Genomic DNA, 24,775 nt, shown 5'->3' with positions numbered 1-24,775 from the left:
TGTACGAACATGAAACGAGGCTGGGGCCTGACGGGAGCCGCTCAGGGGTTTGGGTAAAAGCAGCATTTGTTTTTTTATTTTTTAGTCTCTGCTGCTGCTAATGAGTTAATAGCGTCCACATCTTCTGTCGCAAAACAAAACACGTAGATGTGTCTTCAATGCCAAGTCCAAGTCAAAGGTCTCAGGTTGAGAGTCAAAGAGCTTATGTTTAAGTCTCAGGACTCACATTCAAGTCTCAGGTCTTGTGTGCACATGTAAGGACTGGAGTCATACGTTCAAGTCTAAAGTCTCAGGTCATAGGTCTCACGTCCAAGTCTCAAGCCTGATTTCCAAGACTAAGGTTGCAGGTCCAAGTTTCAGGTCTAAGGTCTTAGGTCCTATGTCCAAGTCTAAGGTCTCAAATCTTATGTCCAAGTCTAAAGTCTCAGGTCTTATGTCCAAGTTTAAAGTCTCAGGTCTTATGTCCAAGTGTAAGGTCTTTGGTCTTGGGTCTTAGGTCCAAGTCCGAGGCCTCAGGTCTTAGGTCCAAGTCTGAGGTCTCAGGTCTTATGTCCAACTCTCAGGTCTCAGGTTTTAAGTCCAACTCTGAGGTCTCAGATCTTATGTCCAAGTCTGAGGTCTCAGGTTTTGGGTCCAAGTCTAAAGTCTCAGGTCTTATGTCCAAGTCTTAGGTCTTAGGTCCAAGTCTAAGTCTAAGGTCTCAGGTCTTAGGTCCAAGTCTGAGGTCTCAGGTCTTGGGTCCAAGTCTCAGGTCTCAGGTCGTAGGTTCAAGTCTGAGGTCCTGGGTTTTATCCCCAAGTCTAAGATCTCAGGTTCTACATCAAAGTCAAAGATCTAGGGCCCAACTCATAGGTCTTGCATTAAAGTCTCATGACCAAGTCTCAGGTTTTATGTCCAAGTCTCAGGTCTCAGGTTACTCGTCAAAGAGCTCCGGTTCAAGTCTCGGGTCTTAGGTCCAGGTCACTCAACTCAGGTGGTGGATAAAGATAATCAGAGTCTATTTTTCACTGCAGTCTGTGTCTGATTACCTCTCATGTGGAACATTTTGAAGCCACAGCACACCTCACAGTCCTCTAAGAGGGACCAACACTTTAAAAAAACTGTAATGACCACACTAAATGTACTTAATGATACTTAAAAGGATGAACCACGCACCTTGAGGACTCAACAGAAGCTTTCATATCTAACCTTGAAAACGTCAACGTCACCGGCTGCTTAAAAAAAACATTCATCTAGAGATCCAGAGGAACCGGAACTAGAGAACATATTTGGGTGTCCTACTGATTTCTAAAACCAAACAAGCCGCTTCACATCCATCAGCCGAGCTGCCAGAGCTTTGCATCCTCCTCAACCTGACACTCAGACGCACTCCCTCCCAGGCAGGTTGGGCGAGCATGGAGGTGGCAGGAGTGGTCCTGTTCCATTTGCAGACATTAGCACGGGGAGATTAATTTGTCCCCTTTCCATTAGGCGGGAAAGCAGCCGCCATTGCCGCTCAATTATCGCTTAACAAATAGAAAAATACACGAAACGCGCGGGCGCCGTCGAAATAATACGCTCTGCATGAGTATGTGTTGCATCATATGGATTGCATATTGTTCGCCTCTAGAAGCCGGGAGAGGAGGAGGGCCCCGGGGTCAGCTGTGGCTGTTTACCACAGCGGCTGACGGCTAATTAACGGCAGAATCTGCATTTCCCACGTCTAATATCCAGCTATTCTGCAGCGAGATGACACGAGAGGAGAAAAGAGGGAGAGAAAAGAGGGGGATGAAGAGGGGAAAGGGAGATAAAGGTTGCTGCTGCTGCTGCTGTTGTGTTTGGACTCGCTGCCTTCCTGCCGCAGCTCTCTCGTCTTTTGTGAGGATTTCGACTTCATTAGAATTATAATGAACATCAGCGCGGCGTGCTGAAATATTTTTTATTTTTTTTGGGGGGGGGGGGCTCCTTGAAAACAAATGAACACACAAGCAAATCAATTCAAATCTGCCCATTATGCCTCTGTTTTGTTACTCGGTCGTCTAAAACGTGCATAATAAAGCTGAAATTAGTGGATCATTTGTCACCGTCCGCCCGACGTCGTCGTGAAAATCAATTTGGCGTCCGCGGCGACTTCGGCGAGCTCGAAGGCTGGCCCCCGCGCGTCGACGGCGCCGGGAGACCCATCAGGACATCATGGCGGTAATGTTAACACCGCGGCAGAGTCATGTGGAGTGTTGGTATGTTTGGTGTGTGTGTGTGTGTTTTTTTTGTGTGTGTGTGTGTTTGGCTGTCGTGCTCCGCCGGTGTGGTGATGTTGCCGTGTAGCGAGACTCGCTAATTGGCTCACCTGTCTCTCAGCCATCTGGAGGCTCTCAAAAAAAAAAAAGAAAGAAATAAAAAAAGAAACGTCACACCGAGTTCCCCCAACACACACACACACACACACACACACACACACACACACACACACACACACACACACACAGAAACGTGCATATGTGCCAGAGCAAAGGGAAAAGACAAACGTGGAAATGTGGAAACATTGCAGGAGCAAATCCAACGATACGATCCACATCACAGGAGAAAAGACTCGGTGTTTATGATTAATTACTCCAACCGCGACGCTTCTGCCGGGCCTAGGAGTCGGCAGTGAGAGCGCGCATGTAATCAGCCACAATGGCAGCAAATACCGAGCGTGCATTGCATTGTTTTTGTGTGTGAGAATAGCTGGAATGCAAAGAAGACACACCCATCACTTGAGCTTCTCTCCACCACGGAGAGCATCAGCTGGGGAAAAAAAAAATAAAAAAAAAAATAAATAAATAAAAACGCTCCAGTATCCCAGAAAACCCTGGGGCATGCTTCTCTTTCTCTCTCTCTCTCTCTCTCTCTCTCTGCTCGTCCACATGTGTGCGTTTGCGGTTTGATGTCAACGGAACAAAAAGGGGGTCAGAATGCGAGGGCCGATCGCCATGGTAACGGCTGCAAAAAAACGAGCCCTATAAAATAATCTTAAAAGAAACGATTGAGTAGCAAAAAAATAAATAAATAAAAAAATTCAAATTATTCATTTATTATAAAATTTAACTTTATAGAAAAATATTTAATAAAAATAAAATAAATGATAAAATAAATTATAAATAAAATACTGTAATTATATTTAATAATGTAAAGACTAATTAGACGAATAAATACTGTAAATATTTATGCATTTAATATTTTATAATATATATAAATGTGTAAGTACTTAAAATTGATTTAAAAAATTGAGGAAGTAAAAAAATTAAATGGCTTAGACTAATAAATGTGAAATCATCATTGTTATTATCGCCTTTATGGGAAGTAATAAAGTGTGTGTGTGTGTGTGTGTGTGTGTGTGTGTGTGTGTGTAGTTTTTATTCTCCCAGTACCCAATGTGTTCCAGGTCAGTGGTCTGCATCGACACACACAGGCGCCAGCGCCTCCTGGGCCACTGTATGTTCACCTGCCACCCTGTGTGTGTGTGTGTGTGTGTGTGTGTTTTCCACAAATTGAGCCCCTGTGTCACTCAAAGATGGAGAGAGAGAGAAAAAACACACTCCAGAGAGAGAGAGAACAGTGAGGAAGTGGAGGAAGGGAAGACGTCCGTCCAGCTCCCGTCACCCGTCCCTTCCTCCGCCCCTCCCCGTCATTAGCAGCTCTTCATAATTCATGTGTTTAGATGAAAAAGGGATGAACGGCGAGGATGACACCAGCACGGACTCCCAGACTCGACGAGGACCTGAAGCCCGCTGTCCTGCTGTGACAGTTTGAGTGCAACAGAAAGAGCACGGGGCGAGATAAAGTAGTACGAAGGATTTGAAGCTGGTTAACAGCATCTGCTGGAGGTTTTTAAATTCCTTCAGAGGTTTTTGTGCAAAAATCAGTGTCAGTAGCCTGATGGGACAAATGCACGGAGACTTTACTTCTCCAAATAAACCTTCCACACCGCAGCAGCTCAGGTCGGACTTTTTCTCGCTGGGGGATTGATTAACGCTCAGGAAGGAGCCTTTAGCCCTGATAACTGTCTGTCTTAAGAGAGAATACTCACTGCACTGAGCCGGCTCCTATAAATATTCAGATGTGAGGATGTTGGGGGGGGAGGGGGGTGAGGGGAGGCGGGGCCAGAAGCGGCGGCGCATCAGGCAGCCACCGTAGCAAGGGGACTGGCGTTGTCATGTGGCAACCGGGGAGGCAATAACGGGCGCAGCGTACCGGGACGCCGCATTGTGCGAATCCCTGTAATTACAGTCTGGGCTGTGTTGTGCGGGTCTGGCTCTGTAAACAGGAAGTGGTGCGTCTGCACACACACACACACACACACACACACACACACACCTGCAGCAGCAGCAGCAGCAGCCCCCACCTCCCCTGCCCGACGCCAAAGAGGAACTCGAGGCCTTTGGAGAGCCGTCATATCGGTTCCACTCGTGAGCTCCTCCCGTTCGTGCGCCGATCCACGTTCTCGTGCTGCGATTTCGCGTGAGCCCGGCGTGAGCCCGGCGTGAGCTCGGCGTGTGCGCGGCCCGTTCTGGGAGGTCATGTCAGAGCCGATAGCAGGTTTGCGGCTCATAATGACCGACGCTGAGAGGCGACCGCGGAGCCTCGCTTTGCTAATTATCAGCTGTGTGCCTTCAAAGAACATTATCAGGACAAAGACCTGCAATTATACACACTCGCACGCACAGTCCCTCCAAACCCTTTATCACCCCTTGTTTCCGGCATCAACTCTTCCTCCTCCCCAACTGTCTTCCTCTCTCTTGATTGCAACTCCCCCTGGCCCTCTTCTGCCTCCATCCCTACTCCGTCTCTCCAGCCCTGTTCATTTCCTGTCCTCCCTCCATCTATCCCCAGTCCTCCTGATTCCTATCCGCTCTTTCAGCTCCCCAGTTTCCACTTTTTCTATCTCTTTCTTTCCCCCCCTCCCTCCTCCTTCCTCCTCCCCCTCGAGCTCCTCTTCTTCCTCCTGGCCCAAAACAGACACTTAAATAACGAGCCGGGTGTCAGTCAAACCGCCAGAGAGCTTCATTAGAGGAGGAGAGCGCACAGGATCAAATTATACGCCCAGTTCTCTTTTGTGCGATTGTGTGAGTGTGTTTGCAGGGGATTGTGGGGGGTCGGCGGCGGCGGCGGCTGCAGCGGCGATGGTGGTGAAGGCAGAGAGGAAGTAAACACACGATCCAGGATGACGCAGCTGTGTGGCGGATTAGCGTGTAGCACACAGCGTTGGTTTGTGTTCTGTGTGTGTGTGTGTGTGTGTGTGTGTGTGTGTGTGAGAGAGAGAGCTCATGCGACAGCCACAGCCTCGCCTATTTTCTCCAATCAGGGAGCAAAAAAAAAAATACAAAAGCAAACTACTTTGCCTAATTATTCACGCAGCCACAGTCTCCGCTGCCGGCGTCTCGTTCTGTTTTGGATCTGAGCTCATTTACCTGCCGCGATTATCGTCATCAGGCGTGGCTTTAATTTCGTTACATACTCTGTGAGAAGCAAGAAATTTGTTCTTGTTCTTGAGGTGAGCAAGAACAAGAACAAGGTTCGTCCTGGCCAGGTCGTTTATACTTCACGAGAAGCTCAAGTGACAAGTCCTCATTGGCCCCTCCCACTGAAGCATACGTCACACGCGCTAAGCATTGTGGGAGAGTATTATTTTTGGTTGTTGTCCACACACGGTATGCCGATCTCTACCCAGGAGAGATCAGCGGGTCACACTGCGAATATTAGCATAGCCACTAGCATTTTCGCTTTTCCGCATTAACCACACCCACTTCCAGTTTCTGACCAATCACAGAATAGTTGCCGGAAACCAAACAAGAAAAAAGTTCTGCCCGGTTGATTTGTCGAGAATAAGCTGTGAGAACTCCAAACGAGACCCTAAAATACTAAAAATTATTCATTTCCGTCGTGAGAAAAAGATGCAGATTTGCAACGTACTCAACCCTATTTAAACCGATGGAAAAACACCTTGATATTAACTTTATAGAGCGACTGAGTTACTTAAAGAACTACCTGGACGTGATCCAGCCCATTAAAGTGGCATATTCTTTACATTACTGCCAAGTATTTTTTTCCCCCCCAAATACACCGCTGAGCTTTTTAAATGGATTTCTTACCAACTTTCCGGGGAGCCATTAGATCCAGTTCATTTCACTACAGAAATAATAATAATAAAAAAAATCCCACAGAGACTTAAAACTTGCTCAAGATGGGTAATCCATCACAGTGAACGTTTCATCACCTTCCGTCTTTTTTTTTTTGTTTTGTTCTCCATTGCGGCGGAGAAAGAAGTAACTGCTTTTAAACGTACGGTTTAATCCACACAACATTTCTCCGTCTTTATTGTTTGTCTGCTAAATTGCTCAGATAGTGGGTGAGGTACTTCCTCGGCAGTAGTCCTCCAGTGGAGCTATGATCATACCTGGGGTAACATCTGCTGATGCATTAAGATCCCATAAATGTTAAAGAAATGTTCTATTATTAGAGCCTTGTTAGATAACCAGCCATACTATATCTATTAATACTGCAACAGTAGGCATCGCGTGTCATTATTATTCACATTACATTACAGCCGAATTACAAATGGATCACACACATCAAACACATGAAAGTTCCGTTGTTCACGCTCGAAAATGTGAGGCAGTGATGGTTTTCAGGTCAGGATATTCATCCTTTTCCTGTTAACTATGCCTCAGATGAGGAATAGGTACTGCTATTTTAAGATTGGCCCTTATTTAAACCCCCTCCCCCCTTCTCCTCTCCCCATGCTTGATCCGTCGCTCTGTCGCCGAAGGGTTTAGTTTAATGACCCTCCTTGGCCATAGATCTGAAGAGCGTCACATCTCTTCTTTCCAATTTCCCCCACCTTTCCTCCCCTCGCTCCCTTTATTTCTCCATCTCCCTACCCCGCGACCTCTTCTCGTCTTCCTTCTTGCCCTTCGTTGTACTTCCCCAACGCCACCGCGCCGTTGATGTGTTTGGGCCCAAAAAGCCTGTATGCTTTGTTGCAGATGAGGCCAAAGGGGAAAAAGGAGCGAGGGAAAAGGGAAAGTAGAAGAATAAAAGATGAATTACGGTACCTTTGTATCGGTCCAGAGAGGTCACTGGCGTCCTGCCTGTAAGACAAGAGAAAGAAAGAAAAACATATTATAAAATATCTGAAAACACATTCTGACGATTATTCTATCACTTTACGCAGATGACACGGCACTGTCAGTATGATAGAAAATAGAATGTAGGAAAAACCGGACAGTATGACTCAAAAGTGAAGCATGTGAAACACCAAAGTACACGTCAAATATATTTTTAAGGATAGTTTCTGCTATTTCAGGCACTTAAGTTATTTAGCCCCAACTGATGCAATGAGTAGCTTCTCATTTCTTCAACAACCATGTCTAAAGACACATCCTGTGGTCGTGGAAAAGATGTTAGTCTGTTTGAGAAGGGTCAAATCATTGGCATGCATCAAGCAGAGAAAACATCTAAGGAGATTGTAGAAACTACTAAAACTGGGTTAAGAACTGTCCAACGCATTATTAAAAACTGGAAGGATAGTGGAGAAGCATCAGGGTAAGAAGAGAGGCAGATGAAGTGATGCACCCATCATGCCTAGTGTCTACTGTACAAGCCTGTGGGGGCAGTGCTATGATCTGGGGTTGCTGCAGTTGCTCAGGTCTAGGTTCAGCAACATTATGTGTCCAAAGAATGAGGTCAGCTGACTACCTGAATATACTGAATGACCAGGTTATTCCATCAATGGATCATATTCCAAGATGACAATGCCAGGATTCATGGGGCTCAGATTGTGGAAGAGTGGTTCAGGGAGCATGAGACATCATTTTCACACATGGATTGGCCACCACAGAGTCCAGACCTTAACCCCCTTGAGAATCTTTGGGATGTGCTGGAGAAGGCTTTGTACAGTGGTCAGACTCTGGCTCCAAACTTGCAAGATGGCGCTGCCCGTATACCTGGGATTCTAGCGTCGCTTTGACCAATGGAAGCGGAGACGCATCGGTCATGTTTTCTACAGTCTATGGCTAAGACACGGACACAAGCGATTTCCATTCTACATGGGTTTTCTGTAAATGTGTTGGATGACGCTTCCCGCTGATTGCTGCCTGTTTCCAAACTGAAATATACGGCACCGTTGAAGAAGTTTCGCCACTTTGAACACTGGAACTAAAACAGTTGGGCACCGATGAAGGTGGCATAAGACACCGGTAAACACGTACACACTGAGCCCGTCTCAATGGCAAACTGTATGTCCTTGGGAAGAAATAGAAGAAACTTGGTTCGTTCCACTGGGTTTTCTCCATAATTCCCCGCCGTTTCCTCTTTCTCTCTCCTTCACCCCCTTTTTTTTTGTTTTATCCCTTCCTCTGTGTTCCACTTCCACTCGCTGCATGTAAATAAATTGGTCCCCAGGCCCCAACAGTAGACACTTTGGTGTGAGTGTGCACGCGAGAAAGAGACCGAGACGCACACATAAACGGAGAGACGCAACCCTCCAGAGCTCAGAGCGGCGCCGAATTAGCCAGAGTTTTATGTCACAGAGGTAAATAAAATAATAATGAACTAACAATGCTATCGTTAATAACCAGTGTGTGTGTGTGTGTGTGTGTGTGTGTGAAGGGGTGTGGAGGGCCGGAGCAAGTGTGTATTATGATGAAACGCTGGGAAAAAACTCCTAGCTCCTCCTCAACACAGTGGCCAATCATTGCTATCAGCGCTCTTTGCATTTCAAAGACGTACTCTTGTCTGTTTCATCTCCGCGGAACGCTCGTCTTGTTATCCCGCAACGCACGCGTGCACGCACACACATGCACGATAGCCACCTCCGCTTCAGTCCATTTTCCCCGACGCCATGAATTATGAAAGAGGGTAAATGGAACATCAGACACACACTTCTTGCACTCACAGGTTTACACGCCAAATCCACGCACACTCAGACACATCCCTCATATTTTCAAAAAAGCGCTTACACGCCGCGCTTCCTATTACTTATTAACTCGCACATTTGCACGTGCACGTTAAAGCACTGTAGCTTTAATGTTACATGAGACTTTGTAAAGACTCTAATGAAACTTAATCACAATGGCTCGCGTTAAGAGTATGATGACACTTAAAGGCACAGCAAAGCAACTAAGAGCTTCTCCGATTCAGCGGACATAAAGCAGGATAACATCTCATGCATCCAGAGCACATAGGTGTTGCATTTCTTAAATTTAGCAGAGTTTGTGTCTACGAATCCTCTAAAACGCTGCAGACTCTCGTTTTCGGATCATTCAGATCAGATGTTATGATGGAGCAACCTGAATTATTTCACTTCATACCGTTTCGCTTGATGAAATTAAAGTACACTTGCATTGGAAAAAGCTTTTTAATTTGTACTTTAATAATAAAGATTTGTTTTTTGTGTGTATCCTGTGTTTGCTCATGGTTTATTTTCACACTGCTGTTTCCAGTGTTGGGTTCCGGGTTCGAATGAAGTCCGACTGGTCCTTTCTGTGTGGAGTTTGCATGTTATCCCTGTGTCTGTGTGGGTTCTCTCCAGGTTCTCCAGCTTCCTCCCACCGTCCAAAGACATGCTGGTTAGGTTCATTGGTGCTTCTAAATTGACCTGTCCAGGGTGTACCCCACCTCTCGCCCAATGACAGCTGGGATAGGCTCCAGCCCCCCCATGACCCTTTACAGGACAAGCGGTTACAAAATATGAATGCAGGTTCCCAGCGTTGAACTGTCAGTCAAACAGTCTGGCGTCTGCTTTGGGAAGACACTTCAAATGACAAAGAGCATGGGAGGAGTATGGGCTGGATGGATGGGTCAACAAAACTTCAAAACTGTTAAAGTTGTTCTTTTTGGGGATTTGAGACATCAAACAACTTCTTGAAATCTTTCCTTAGGTGATAGTTGTTGGTGCTGTTCACAGAACTGAACATTTGTTATAATACAAGTCATATTACCAGCGTAATGTGGCCGTTTTAGTCCTGGGTGGTATTTTATCCTTTCAACACTTTCCATTACACTAATCCAAGGTTCAATGTCATAAGTGTTCATACTGTAATAAAAAATCTTCTTAAAAAAATAAGCACGTCTCCTTACAGGGCTGGTGGAGATTTTGTGTTGCTTTGGTGTGATTTCTGGAGTATCAGTTGCCCCTTGTTGGTCCGCCTAAGTCATGCCGACAAGATTTGGGTCAGACTTGATCACTGAGATGGAAACAGATGGGGGAGAACAGTGTCCAGGTGGAAACGGGCCAGACTCGCGCTTAATGACAGACAGCTTTTTGGCTGTTCGCGCGCGGACCCAACGCGCAAACTCCTGCCGGCCTCGGGTCGCCGCGGGCCTGGCAGAGACGCAAAACGAAGCTGAAAACGTGAGGGGCTCCTCGAGCGGCGGTGCCAGAGCCGACGCAAAGGCAGAGCAGGTGGCCGGACCCGGCGAGCGCCGCGGGTAGATTTGGGGACATTGTGACGAACAAAAGATCTGACACAAAACACACACACACATATATATATATATATATATATATATATATATACACACACACACACACACACACACACACACACACACACACACACACACTGCACTGGTAGGATGCGAAGGAAGACACTGTGAGCCAGCTGTCATGAATGAACACCATGGAGGCTTCCAACGTTGCAGCATTTAAAGTGATCGTCTTTCTTTTTTTATTTTACAACTTTCCGTCTTAAATAAAAACCATTTCAAATGCGTTGACCCGCTGTCCCGGCACCATGTGACTGGGGTGAGCGGGTACAGTCTCCTAGGAAATTGATGTACAGTCCACCAGCTATACCATACACGGTGCATTTTTAAACAGTGTACTCCAAGTAGTATAAGTAGCGTGTGCGTGCGAGAAAAATGTATAACCTCCTCTCAGCTTCTGCACATAAATAATAAAAAAAAAATTGCTCAACCCACCGGCAACAGCTACGAGAGCGGAGCGCGGCTGATTATCGCTACCGAGGACGCAGGGCCCTGCAGCAGGGGACAGGCGTAACAAGCTTCAACAGCACGGTGCGACAAGAAGAAGCCGGCTAAACAGGCTGGGTTGCTAATTAAGCTAAATGCTAGCACTAGCAGGTTTTATTCCTTTACTTTTTCGGCCCCTAAATTGATCATCAGACTTTAAATCTGACTTCTAGACTCACGGTCAACCTGTTGGACTGTTCATTTGATGGGAAGGTTGGGGTAAGACGGTGGATGTGGACTCAACAAGGTTGCACGAACTGCTCTCTGGTTAATTCAGCTGATATTCAATATCTGAAATTCAATTTATTGTCAAATTTCTGGTCCCAATGTCTTGTGTTATCATTTGCACAAGAAATCAGGTTGCACGACGAAACCAAATACCTGGTGTACAGAAAGCTACGATTCCTCACTTTCAGTTTTAGTTGAACTTAAAACGTTGCCTCGACTCAAATTTTCTGAAATCTGTCAGTCACGTTTCCGGCTTTTTCCGGAGACTGTAATTGAGTTTGTAGTTCTTCCACAAGTGAAAATGTGCTTCTGTAAATAAAAACAAGCTTGCAGAAATCAGCAACCTTCAAAAAAGTCAAGAAAATTTGGCTTCCTCCTTCCTCCTGCAGCACCGAGGCTTCAGAACAGATTATTTAAATGACGTTTAATAAATCAGGTTATCCCATAAATGACTCACGTGCATGTAAAGGCACGAGATGTTCTTGGTTTTAATAAACACATCAAAGCCGAGAATCAAACAGATGATTCGGCTCAATTTAGGGATGCGACAATATATATATATTTTTTTTAGATATCTTCATATGGCTCTGTTTGACAGCCCGTCCAAAACTAAATTCAGATATTTAAAATGATTAAGCTATTGTCTCGACTTGATTAATACTTTCAGGACTAAATCACTTTTCTATTTGATTGTTCTAAAATCCCTGCGAGCATGTCTAGATCTTTTTAGATTTTCTTCCATGCGTCCTCCTCCTCCTCTCGGCAGCCCATCTGTGTCGTTCTCACACTTCCCGTTTTTTAACGCTTCCCTCCTTCTCACCTGCCATCCCGCGTTTCACATGTACACAACCCGCTTCGCAAAAAAAAAACTGCGCCCACAATCCCCCGGCCAATCAACACGCCCCGACGCACATCTTTAAACACTGATAAATACATTCACACACACTCCACTTTCACACCTCTGCCGATGCCTTCCCACTTTCCCTTCTCCGTCTTAATCTCGTCTCGGTCGCAGGTGTACCGCGCACAAGTGTGTTTGCACGCATGAGCGAGTGCGTGCGCGCAGACAGCCAGTGTCATTCTGACAAAAACGGTGCCAGGTCTTAAGATGATGTCAGATGTGAGCTGCTGGCCCGCCTCCAGATGGATCTAAACTCTCCCATTGGAGGATGAGTCTTGAGGATGGCGTTGCCAATGTGCCGAAGGAGGGGAGGGAGGGGATTGGACGACACCGGGACCCAAGCGACGCCAGCGAGCTGCCATTTCATTAATCATCCTCTGACTGATGCCGCGTTCATTGTGTACGCTGGTGCATCAGGAAAGACTCATCTCAACTCAGAGTGACTCGACGATTAATAAAAGCACCAACTATTCATGAATGCTAAAACGATCAAATGGATTTTCCACCAAAATATGTAGCCATGAAAAACGCCCACTGCTTCCTAAATGACGAGACTTGGATTTAGGTAATTAAAATGGATTTTTACACTTTGCAAACGGACAAAAAAAGGGACTTAAATGTCCGTAGAAACACTGGAAACTACTCCTGCTGCCTAATCCACTTCTCCGCTGTCCATCTGTACCCTCAGTATGTTCCAAGGAAATCATAGTTTTGGCTAAAGCGCTGCTTCTCAGTCATGCTATCGCACTCTTGAAATCTCTTAAACACACTGCAAGATGGAGTTCATTCAGCCACATTTTGGCACACTTGAGCTAATTAAGCTGCAGGGGTGGCTCAAGAAGTACGTACGGTTATTTCATAGCTGAGGAACAGCAACAATCGTTTTATAGGTAACAAGTCTTAGTTTAGTCTTAACAAGTCTGACTGCTGCTACAAAAACACTGCTAAATGCAACAGAGTTCATTGAAAGTCTAGCGATATTATATCAAGAAACATCAGATCAACGTCCCAACTACAGCTTTTAATACTCAGTGGTCTCGGTATACTCACAAGGTTTCGAGGCTCAGTACTCAAGACAGAGACAGACTTTTGCTGGCATATCACATTAATGCAGCCTGGCTCAATCAGAATGAATTATAAAGTCTGTGGGGACACTAACTCACAATTTGGATTTCATATCCGACAGAGATTTAAAAATGCCTTTGCACGCAAAACGCCACAACCAATCAGAGGCGTTTTGTTGCAAACAAACAACTCCAATGCTCTCGTCAGTCTGGCTCGCTCTGTAAAAACGCCATCCAAACACTAGTCGGCGCTGTGTCAATTTTACCAGTCAGGTTAATTTTTGTTTCTACTTCCTGCTTCACTTTCAACTACGGTGACTGAAAGTTTCGCCAAAAAGTTCGTATCTCCGAACCTCCTCAGTTAACCTCTCCTCCATGTGCTTCACCTTTATTGATCCAAAACAATCAACTCCAAAATTGCAGAGACGGAGAAGCAGCCGGAAAACCTAAAGAGGAAACATGCTACTACCAAGTGAACCAAGTCTTGGCTGTCACCGTAGCTACGGCGTCAAATTGACACAGAAGCATAAATCGCCTATTACTCTTCTCTCTATCACCGCATAAAGCCCGCCCACATGATTTGATTTGCAGCACATATTGGTCGGAGGATAAGCGGTTCCCAGGGGAGCAGTTCTAGATCAATTTCCCTCCACAAAAAAAACGTGTGGGCAGAGAAGTTTATCTGGCTGTCGCCAACCTCCATGTTGTCCTCCTTGAAATCTGATTTACACGACCAGATAGTGCGTATAAATCTGGACACGAGCCCGATACAGGAGATTAAATTGCTAATCTAATGTCGGATAACACTAAGCTAACGCAGCGCTGACGCATGATAATAACATTATACTACCGGGATTGTTGATTTCAGTGTTGAAACTGTACAAGATTACTGCAGTAGCAAACATTATTTTATGGCCTGGCGTATCAGCAGCTCAAATGGAACAACTCTACGGTGCGTTGCCGGAATTGCTGCGAGACGGCCATTACGGCGTAGCACACGGCAGTAAAAGCGTGCATGTGTGAGTCATTAAAAGGTTCTGAAACAAGTGCTACAGCACGCACTTCATTTACAAGTGTGTGTTTGCGCGTTTGTTGGCGGGAGGGGGTTGCACGCAATCACGCATGCATGTGTGACATATCGAGGACATTTAAATGCAGCAGGAGAAACGACCTGAGCGGTAAAGGGTGAACAAAGGCAGAAGTGGCAGCGGCGCGTTAGGCCTCATTTACCTCGTGATATTCAAAGGGTATGCAGGTTGGTTGTAACACACACACACACACACACACACACACACACACACACACACACACACACATGCAAAATTGCACATGTCCTGTAGGTGTTTCTGTGAGTACAACACAAATTGTACAACGACCTAAAGTCAGTGAAGGCGAGACTCCTGAATCATCCATCATGCTTCAGGGGGAAGAGAGTAGTCCTCACCCTTGTTTTTGTCTCTCCCTCCTCCTCTTTAATAATAACCCCCTTCCTTTCCCCCCACCCTCCCCTCCCCTCCCCTTCTCTTTCCCCATTTAATAACAGCACAAGAGATCAGCTCCATTAGCCCAGACCTCCTCACACATGCAAATGAAGCCGGCGTTATGGAGGCACGCGTCACGCATTACTGATGCCACCCTCCCCGACCCGGCACTGCTCAAAGCAGAATACACTCTGCGAGAAAAGAGAGAGCGAGGAGAGACAGAGAGAAAGGGGGTGCATGCGTGTTACAACAGTGGTTAAATTGAGATGCATTAAGGTTGTGATTGGAGCGACGGATGCGGCGCCGGTGTGCGCGGAGCCGAGAGCGAGGCCATTACCGAGGTGGCCGGGGTGATAAGATGGTGCAAAGTGAACACGGGAAGGAGGACGAAGGTTCCAGGGAGATGGGATGGAGGGAGAAATTAGGTGTGAGGAGTGGCGCTACATGAAGAATACTCAACGTTAACGGGCTGAACAGCTGTCATTTAATCTGTCTGTTTTCTCCCTCGCCGTTTTTTTCATTAGTGCAAAACGTTTTCGGTTCCGTCGGCGACCCTGTGTGGCAGGATAGTTAGACACTCTTGAGGTTGACGGAGCCGGTGACGGTGTATCACCACAGATGTACGTGCATCAACACTTTTATATCCCTAGCTGACGTTCACTGGCAAATTGTTAAGCGAGGTACTTGCAGAGGTCCCTCAACCAAGCAACTATTCTACTTTTACTCAATCCCAGACCAGTCAAGATATGTCACATCTCCAGCAAATTCTGGGTCTACCCTACGGTCTCCTACCCAGTAAACCTCCTCCCAAGGGGAAGCGCCCAGGAGGCCTCCTCACCAGATGCCTGCACCACCCTCAACGGGGTAGATCTACTCCGAGCTCCCATTGGACGTCCAAGCTCGTCACCCTATCTCTAAGGCTGAGCCTAGCCACCAACCATAGAGTTACCAACCGGTAAATCACGTCTGCTACCACCTCACCTAACAGCCTGATCATTCTTCATTGTGCCATCTTGTGAACGACACCCCATGGGCACATCACCTGTGGGAATAGCAGTCGGCTCTTGGGTGCAGTAAAGGAGGGCCCATCGCAAACTGGTTCTAGGCACCAACATCTCACATACTGTTTACCTAAAAGCGTTGTGAGCTAGAAAGTCTCAGGCCAAGTCACAAAATGTTCCACAGTTTTTAATAAGCTATAAATCACGTATTGATCCGGTTGGATTAGACAACAGTACCTGTCCTGTCCTATCACCTGGATTCCATGACAACAACCTTTCCTTCACCTTAAATAAGTACTTTTTGTTGTCTATACATATTGTGTTTGGCCATTTCTTGGGGGGATTACTGTTATTATGCTGCAGTCGTACAGTGCGCAATAAAAATCCTCCAAGGCAGCTTGGGTCTGCATATCGGATGAGGCCGATGTGAGCCTCCCTTGTCCATCATATTGCGAAACAAGACACGTGATAAGGTCTATTATGGTGATTACACCACTTCGAGCCACAAAGCAGGTTTTAAAAATAATTACCCATTATTTAAGTGTCTGCTCATGATCACTTTAACTCTCGGTTTGTCGGTTAATTAAAACACATAATTAGAACCCTGGTTTTCATTGCTGGTGGTTACGCTGGCGGTTCAGCCAGATGTGGGATTTTTAAGACACCTGGCGGCCAATCGGAAAGCAGCAACACGCTCAGATTCCGCAGCTGTCAATTGTAATTGTATCACGGGGAAAAAGTCCGACTGCTGAGATGGTTCTTGAAATTACCTGCAGAGACGCTTGCTGTGGCATGCAGCTGATTAGAGTCCTGAGTGAATGCGTCAGCGCAGGGTGCAGAGACGGGGTGATTTAAGTGAAAGGAAATGGATGCGGAAATGTCTGAATGGAAAAACATTTAAGAATCTGCGTGCCACAAATGTTCTCCTTTTGATCCGAGGCCCGCGGCGCTCCCGTCGCAGAAAAGGTGTTGACAGAGAGACTAATAGGGAACCTCGATCACGTCCGGCTACCTTGTTAGCCTTGACCAGAGTGAAAGCATAATTGAGCTGAAATGATGGTTTGTCATAATTGGAAATAATTAACGCTCTTTTGTGGCTCCATCTGAAGCTTTCATTAGCGGGTTCACTACCGAAGCTTTTGCTTTTGTGCGCCTGAGAATCTGCCCTCGCCTTGCTGCTCTTTCAAAACTTAAAGATTTGTTGAATAAACTTCACTCCTCCGTGCACGATCGTCGCCGGCGGTTCAGTCAGCAGCTACTTAACGCCAAGGCCCCCGGTGACAAGGCGCCTCATAAAAGGCCACCATATCAGATCTGTCGCCGTCCGTGTGAACGCGGACCAATAAAAGAGGCCGGGGAATAAATCAATATCATGAATGCCAGTTCATCAGATTGGTGGGGTAGCTCAGACGGTGAAATGTCAAACACTAATCTCTTTAATAGTCTGATATTACATTTTAATCCCAGTCTGATTCCTTCACTCTTCGGTTCAGGCTGTCTGCCGACGCCTGTCGAGGAGCGAGGGGAGGAAGACGGTAAATAGAGGAGGAGAGGTATCAAAATATGGAGTGGAAATAGGGTGGATTGAAGAGAGGGAAAGAGCAGATGCCAGACAGAAGAAAGGAGGCAGAGAGGAGGAAGGAAGGAAAAGAGAAATGGTTGGTTTATGGAGCGTCGTGGCACGCTGCCATTTCAGGTCTGAATTTACAGTGCGGGGTGATGGACTGTGAGAGACGGAGAGGCAATAAAGTGATGTCGATGAGTGCCGAGAACAAATTGATATGATCATAACATGTCACATTAAAGACAGGCCTGCCATCCATCAACATGATAAAAGGCCTCCTTCATTCTAACACCAACACCACCACCATTGATCTCAATGCTTCACTTAGACGACTGCTAACCATTCCTGATAACTATCATTACGCCGTTATGAGGACGGCGGCGATCTATCGGGGCTACCACACGGTCCACGACGAAATGATAACCCTCCCTAATTAGTTGCACTGATAAGAAGAGAAATTGTGAATATACGTCAGCGACGGGATGACAAAGTGGTTGCAGAGGGTTGTTAAGAATGATTCAAGGAGGGAACTTTTTCCTTCACACTTTTTTTTTTTTTTCATCAGAAGGACGGAAGCGCTAATGCCTTCGGAGAGACGCCGAGACAGAGGAGAGGAAAAGCAGCGCTGACGATAACAGCAAACATGCTTTTAAATCACCCCTGAGCAAATCAGTAAATCAATATCAATTAGGCTGTGAAAGAGCCCAAATGGACAACTGGCTTTGTTTTAACTAATGAAGTCTGTGGAGAATCCAATCAGTCCTGCTCTCAGCCTTCCTCACTCTTCGCTGACAACCCCACTTCTCATTACCAACCATGACAATATGGATGAAGAGCCCTACACAGACTGATACACAAACTCGGAGGCGCTGATGGATGCAAAGCGATAATTTGTCAATATTAATGTTTTCTTAAAAATCTCACACGGGCCCAGAAACTATCATTGATCTTTTATGCATTATGAAGTTTGATTGAATATCGATCGGCGGAACAAAACATTTCGCCGTCTCGCAAACAGGTTTTTAGTTTTTAATAGCGCAGAAAAGTAATGCAGTGTCTACAATTAGCGGATGTTTACTGGGGATGATGATGTATTGACTTCAGGAGGACGATCCCAGACTTTGGGAGCTTGAGAGCTTTTTTTTTATTTTCAGATTAGCTGAGCTAAGCTAACGGACTGGTAGCCGTGGTTAAATGTTTACTGGAGAGACAGAAGATCAGGAGATCACCTCCTCTATGTCTGTGAAGGTTCTCAGTCATCCAGGTCATGGTATATCCAACAAAGGTAAGTACCCAGTCAGTCGTTAATGGAAATTAGCTGCACCAGTTTCTGTTTATTAGCATAACAAGCAAGTTTTTTCAGGAGGACTTCCTATTTAAACCTCAGACTTCCCACCAGTCCCCTAGAACTGAAGAAGCTACTCGGATGAGTTGTGAAACGTCTTCTCAAAAAACTTTACAAGTCCAGTTGCCTTTTTTTGAACCTTTGTTGGATATCACCTCCTCTAAATGTAGGCATACAAGACAATAGATCACAAAATCACAAAACAATCCCAGCAAATATGGCCTATTCAGAAGTTTTTTGTCTTCTGGTTGGACTAACTTAACCAAAACGACCATTCCATGGACTAAATGATCAACTGGTTCAAATAAAATGAGAAGAACCAGAAATGAAAGTAGTTTGCAGACTATTTCTGGTCTTCACTGTAACTTGGGCGTTGGTTTTTGTCAATTGCTCAGATCTCAGAACAAGGCAACGCCTCTGCAAAGAGCTGAGAAAATTCTCAGACAAGTTACAGTCTGGACAGATCGCCCAGCAAAGTTTATCAAAGCTGAACGGGGAAATTAAGCGGGAATCTGCACAGTATGTCAAAGGACTGAGTCAGTCCAGTGTCATTGACTTATAAAACAATAAAGAGACTAGGACAGGGTTGCCCAATACGTGCGGGTAGATCTCGTGCCATTGAAAAAAAGGTTTTAGAGGTTAGTCTGTCATTTATCTTTTTTCTTGCAATATGCTCTCAGTTCAGCGGCACAACAACTCAAGGCTACCGTCTTTCTTAAAGGGACGGCGCCATTTTTCTAAAGGTGCTGTGCAACAATTTTTCTTCTTAGAATAGCTTTGGCTTGGTAACTGCAAAAGTAGCTCACAAGCCAAAAAAGTGTGGCCACCCCTGGACTAGGTTAAGTCCACTTATGCAGGTGGAGGTCTGGATGGTCTGGATGGTGGCATTAACTCAACACCAGACTTTACAAAGAGGAGACCGTGGTTTGTATATTGGTTTGGACCAATACTTTTGCACATAGTTGACTGATCACTGCTCCTCAAAAGTGAAGCCAAAGCAAGTAGAGATCCACCTGGTGGCTGGCTGCAGTATAGGTCATATAAGCTCCACCCCCTCCATGTTAGTGGGCGGGGCTTGGGCCAAACTAAAACACTAAAATAGCATCAAATATATACATTTTTTTTCTCCCCAAGGATGGTTTCAGGCATTTTAGGTAGTTAATATAATTTTTGGATAGGTTTTGTTTTAGTATAAAATAGCGTCAGTTTGACCAACGCAAGGGAGTCGGTGACGCTTGGTCCATAGTTATATACAGTCTATGAGCCCACCTTTCGCCTAATGCTACCCTCCACAACCTCCACTACAGGATAACCAGTCATAGATAATGGACAGATTGTACCTTGTCATCACCTTTTACGAGTATTACTTCTTGTCTTTCTCTACTTTCCGTTGGGCAGCTAAACCTCTCGGGTTAGAAAAAGCTGGCAGTTTGGATTAAACCCGTCTGATCAGGGTGACGAGTTCCTCCCTAGCAGCGCCACTCATTTCAATCAACTTAAAAACCCACCACTGCCGATGCATTTCTTGTGAGGACAGTTCAAATGATGACTTCTCACTCAACCCTTCTTCCTGAGTAAAGGTAACGCTGAGTGAAGCTGCTGATTTGTGAGATATTTCTCCGGAGGCTGCCCCCCTTTTACGCTCCGTCTTCACATTTGATCTATCGCTGATGTGAAATATTGGTTCTAACCACTTAAATGTGCAGCTAAATGAATGGAAGCTGTCGCAAGTTTGAGAGCGTGCATCATCATTGCCGCCGTAGATGTGGATATAGTTTTTTCTTCTGCTGAGTGACACACACAAACCACCGCCGCTTCCCAAATACACACCATCCCTGGCAGGCAGCGTGCGGCGAAGGCTGCTCAGGGTTGCCGTATCATTTTAAACATCCATCAGCTCAGCAGAGATATCATATTAGCTCCTCATCTGCATACGGCGCAGACAGAATGACAAACGAGAGAGAGAGAGAGAGGGCTCCTTTCCTTCATTGCATCTCTTACATGGCTGCCTTCCACCCCTCTTTGCTCCCTCTATCTCCTTATCCCTCCCTTCCAACCCTCTAAATTGGATCACCACTGCCGGCAGAGTGTGCGCAAAAGTGTGTGCGCGCTTTGTTGCGGTGTAATCACATCTTTTAAATGGAAAAAAAAAATGGGGGGAATGAATCTCAAGAGGAACGATGACCACTGGACCCATATCTGACTCCCAAGCCCCCCCGCTGTCCCCCCGTCCATTGGCGGCCTTTGTATCTCTGTATACTCAATCACACTGGCTTTCACTGGGCAATCTAAGAGTCCTGCAAACTTTTCTACCTTTCTCTTCCAACGTTTTTATTTTTCTGTCCACAACTCCAAACTTTTTAATTAAAGTATTAACCCAGTCATCCTGGTTTGGCGTTAAAGTACGGACACGCCAAACCAATATCAAACGGCTACCGGCAAAGAAGGCCGACAGTGTCTAGACCTACAGCCAAAGGCCACATGCACCGATCAGGCACTTCCTCATATGGTGCAGGTCTCCCTTGTGGTGACTCATCAATGGAGAATGGACATGGGCCTTCTGAGGGTGTCCTGCCTGGCAACAGGATGTTGTTAGTGGAGGGGCCTTTGAGGAGAGTGGCCTCTGTGGATCATCCCACAGATACTTGATCAGTTTGGGATCTAGTGAATTTGGAGGCCAGGTCAACACCTTGTGCTGTTCTTCATGTTTTTTTTTTAGTAGTTCCAAGTGTTTTTGTGGCTGCATCCTGCTGGGGATGTCTGCTGCCATCAAGGAGTGTCATTGCTATGGGGTGGGGGTGCCTGGTCTGGTCTAGGTGGGTGCTACATGTCTAAGTAACATCCACACCAATTAGTGAATACCAGGTCCAGAAGTTTCCCAGCAGAACATTGTATTACCACAAGATGGACAATGTTATTCACTTCTCCTGTCAGTGGTCATAATGTTGTGGTTGATTGGTGTATGCAAGGAAAGAAAATGTCTGTTCGTCCCAGCTGGTAGCAGTAGTCTGAAACCAGAAGAGCTAGGTGGGTAGGATCCTAGGAAGAACCATCCTGATCATTGCCGTCTACGTTTTAGTCCTTCAAGATGATCATGGTGTTGTGAACATAGTTGTGTATTTAAATGTTCAGATTGGATGAAGGTGGAAAATGAGAAGAGCTATCTACTATCTACTATCGTCACTTCCCACTTTTGTCTTCTAATGCTGTAGTTCTCCAAGTTGATCAGCCAATCAGAGGGTCTCTCTCTTCACAAATGGTCCAACACCGGCAGATAAATGGGTAACAGCTTCAAAAACACAAAACTATTCCTGACAGAATATTTTTCAATAACTTACTATGCAGGTTTCACATTTCTGTGTTTAATCTGTTCATCTGTAATGTAATTTTCTTCCAAACAAATGAACACTGTAACCTCCTGGAAAAACAGTTCATTTTAAATGTTGCTGTCAACGTGGCGTAAACATAATTTCTAACCAATAAACCCATCACAAATTAAGTCCACACAGCCAGCGCTGATCCTATAATATGGAGAATCCTTTCCCCCTCCTTTAACTCCCGCTTTATTGGTTTACACTTTAGCATCGTTGCTCACTGTGTCGTGTCCTGGTCCCAAATCCAGTTTTCACAGAAATTACTGCAGCGAGAGAGCGAACGGGCCTTTTCCTCTTGTCTTTAGTGGCTTTTTTTTGCGACTTGCTGAGTTTCAGTTGTGCCGGATATAAATGACCCGTGAATCTCGCTGCGAGATTACGACCTAAAAATAACCACAAACATTGATATTAAAGGCCTCGTTACGAGCTTTCAGAAGACTTGGAAGAGGCCAAACCGCTGCTTATGGTGGGGTTTTATCCAAAAATGAAGCATTTCAGACACAGGGCGTTATGGCTAATGCTTCTTTTTTTAATGATTTCTAACAAATGCAGTCAAGACTCTTCAGAAAGCAACAATTTGTCGCAGTGAAATAAAGTAAAACAAAGTATTAATGTTTAGTTTAATGTCTTCTATTTATCTACTGATGCTTTATTTTTCATTTATTTCTTGTGTGAACTCAACAAGAAGCGCTATAAAATCCACCTCGACCATCCTGTCCTCAACTTTCCGTCTCCCCCCCCTCTCTCACCCACCCTTCCCACCTTCCCCCACGTCTCGATCCGAGAGGAGGGGTGAGGACTTGTGTCGTTTGTCGCTCGTCACCCCCTTTCCCTCCAAGTCGCAGACATGAAACCACTTGCGAGTGGAAAGGCGATATCACAGAAAGCTAGAACAATACTCAGAAACACGCGGGTACACAACACCGTGACAAAGGCTCCGAATGCTGCAACACAACAGGGACAGAGAGGGGGGAGAGAGGGGGGAGAGAGAGAGAGGGGGATGAATGCAGTAGTATCCTCAGATCTGAAGGCAAATCCCCCTTGGTGTTAGTTCTGCTCGAGCGGCTGGCACTGACACATGAATATTTCATACTGTTGATGTTTAAATCCCATCATTTGTGATGTGCCGTGTGAGCGTGCGTGGAGATTCATTGAAATAAGGAAGAAGGGGAACGTTGTGTGCGTACGTGTGTGTGTGTGTGCGCGCAAAGAGAGCGAGGGTGTGTGTTGATCTATAATGCATAGTTTCAGTAAGTTCACTTGTGATATGGTCTATTGCATCTGTATTTCAGCGTCGGGGAGGAAAGTAGTGGACGTGCTCGCGAGCGTTGGAGTGCATGCGTGTGCCTTGAAGCTCAGATTACCCCCGTGTTAGCTCATCCATATGCAACTAAGGCCGTGACACACGACAGCACGGCGGTGACATGCGGCGCACGCTTGTGCAACATGCCGGCCTTGTGTTGTCCGCACACTGAAGCGCAGACGAGCCCCGACGCAGCTGCACGTCTCCTCCGCTCAGGTCACGTTAAACGATGTAAGGCAATTAGTCGACCGGTTTTAGAAACTAGTTCACGGTTTCTGGAGCGAAAAACTAGAACACAAAGGCCTCGTTTTCACCACGAGTCACCGCCTGTGGTTTATCCAGAGACTCCAGCTCAAGTATGTCCAGTTAGCCCTTATCAGCAGCTGTTTGGCTGAGTCAGCATGTTGAATCCGCTGCAGAGAGGGAGCTGTTTGAGTTGGCTGTCGGGTCCAAATATGTCAAAGTGTCTGACTTTTCCATGCAAATAAACCTCCACTGCAAAAAAGTCAAGCCAGTCATTGCAACATAAATCTTTATATTCTCGCAGAATACCTGAGTTTTAAATTTGTCGCATTGGTATCAGTGGGTTTTACATCAACCAGCAGTGATTGCTGCGGTGGTTTCACTTGATTGGCTTTGCCAGGGAGTAGAAGTGGTCGAGTAGCCTTACTGAAGCTCGTATTCAGCACAGCTTTTAAGTCAGAAGAGATGAGCTAGTGTATGAGCAGAAATGGATTAGCCTTCAGAAACTGCAGCAGAGAAACCAGAGTTACAACTGTAACCAAAGTCCTACAAATTAAGGTTCTCTTGTGATCAAGAATGACTTTAAATAATTAAATTATTAATTTAAAAATGTGTTTTTATTTTATTCACTTCTTTTTTTATTTTATTTTATTTTATTTTATTTTATTATTATTATTTTTTTATCTGTTTCAAACCTATTTTTCTTTTGACTTCAAGAGTTTTTTTTTTTTATTATATATATGTGCAACTAAGCTACTGTGACCAAGTTTTATATGCTCTGGATTAAATTTAAACTTGCCGTTCTGCTGCACTGTAACTTTAAAACTGGACCAAATTTGTGCAGCATCTTAATCCATCTAACTTCAAACTTTCACATCCTAGTGGTCTACGTTTGTTCTTTTTACCTTTGAAGACCTTTGAGACATCCCCAGTGGAGCAGTCGTGTTGTCGCATGTTTCAGAAAAGAACTCATAGTTTCTTAATTCTGACAAAGGAACAGCGTTTCACGGCAAACTGCATGAAAAATTGTCTTGTTTTAGCCGAATCACTCATGACGTACCCACTAATTAGTGAATCAGTTTGATTCTATTAGTAGATTACGGCTTTATTAATGGATCAATCCGTCTTAGCGCTGCGTCTCTGAGCTTCAGTCGTATCATTAGAGCCACTCGCTGCGGACCACAGCATCGTTGCTCCATCCCTCTTCATCACCTGGTGTCTTTGTCTTTCTTCCCCCCAGGTAAGCAACATGATCAAACCCATTCTCCCCCCCTCTCTC

General features: G+C 45.5%; 1 protein-coding gene across 3 annotated transcripts in view; it reads right to left on the bottom strand.

Annotated features, from left to right (window-relative positions):
* The window catches only part of celf2 (cugbp, Elav-like family member 2), a 206,192-nt gene that overhangs the window by 154,354 nt on the left and 27,063 nt on the right, over positions 1–24,775 (bottom strand). For all 3 annotated transcript variants that reach the window (XM_084573498.1, XM_084573499.1, XM_084573501.1), the window contains exon 2: positions 7,074–7,109. In XM_084573498.1, coding sequence (XP_084429624.1) covers positions 7,074–7,109 — 36 coding nt within the window. The remainder of the gene's footprint in view (positions 1–7,073; positions 7,110–24,775) is intronic.

This window comes from Chelon labrosus, assembly GCF_963514085.1.
Source record: "Chelon labrosus genome assembly, chromosome: 23".
In the NCBI taxonomy this organism is placed as follows: domain Eukaryota; kingdom Metazoa; phylum Chordata; class Actinopteri; order Mugiliformes; family Mugilidae; genus Chelon; species Chelon labrosus.
Note: the sequence above shows the minus strand (reverse complement) of the source record. Positions and strands in the feature narration are given on the sequence as shown.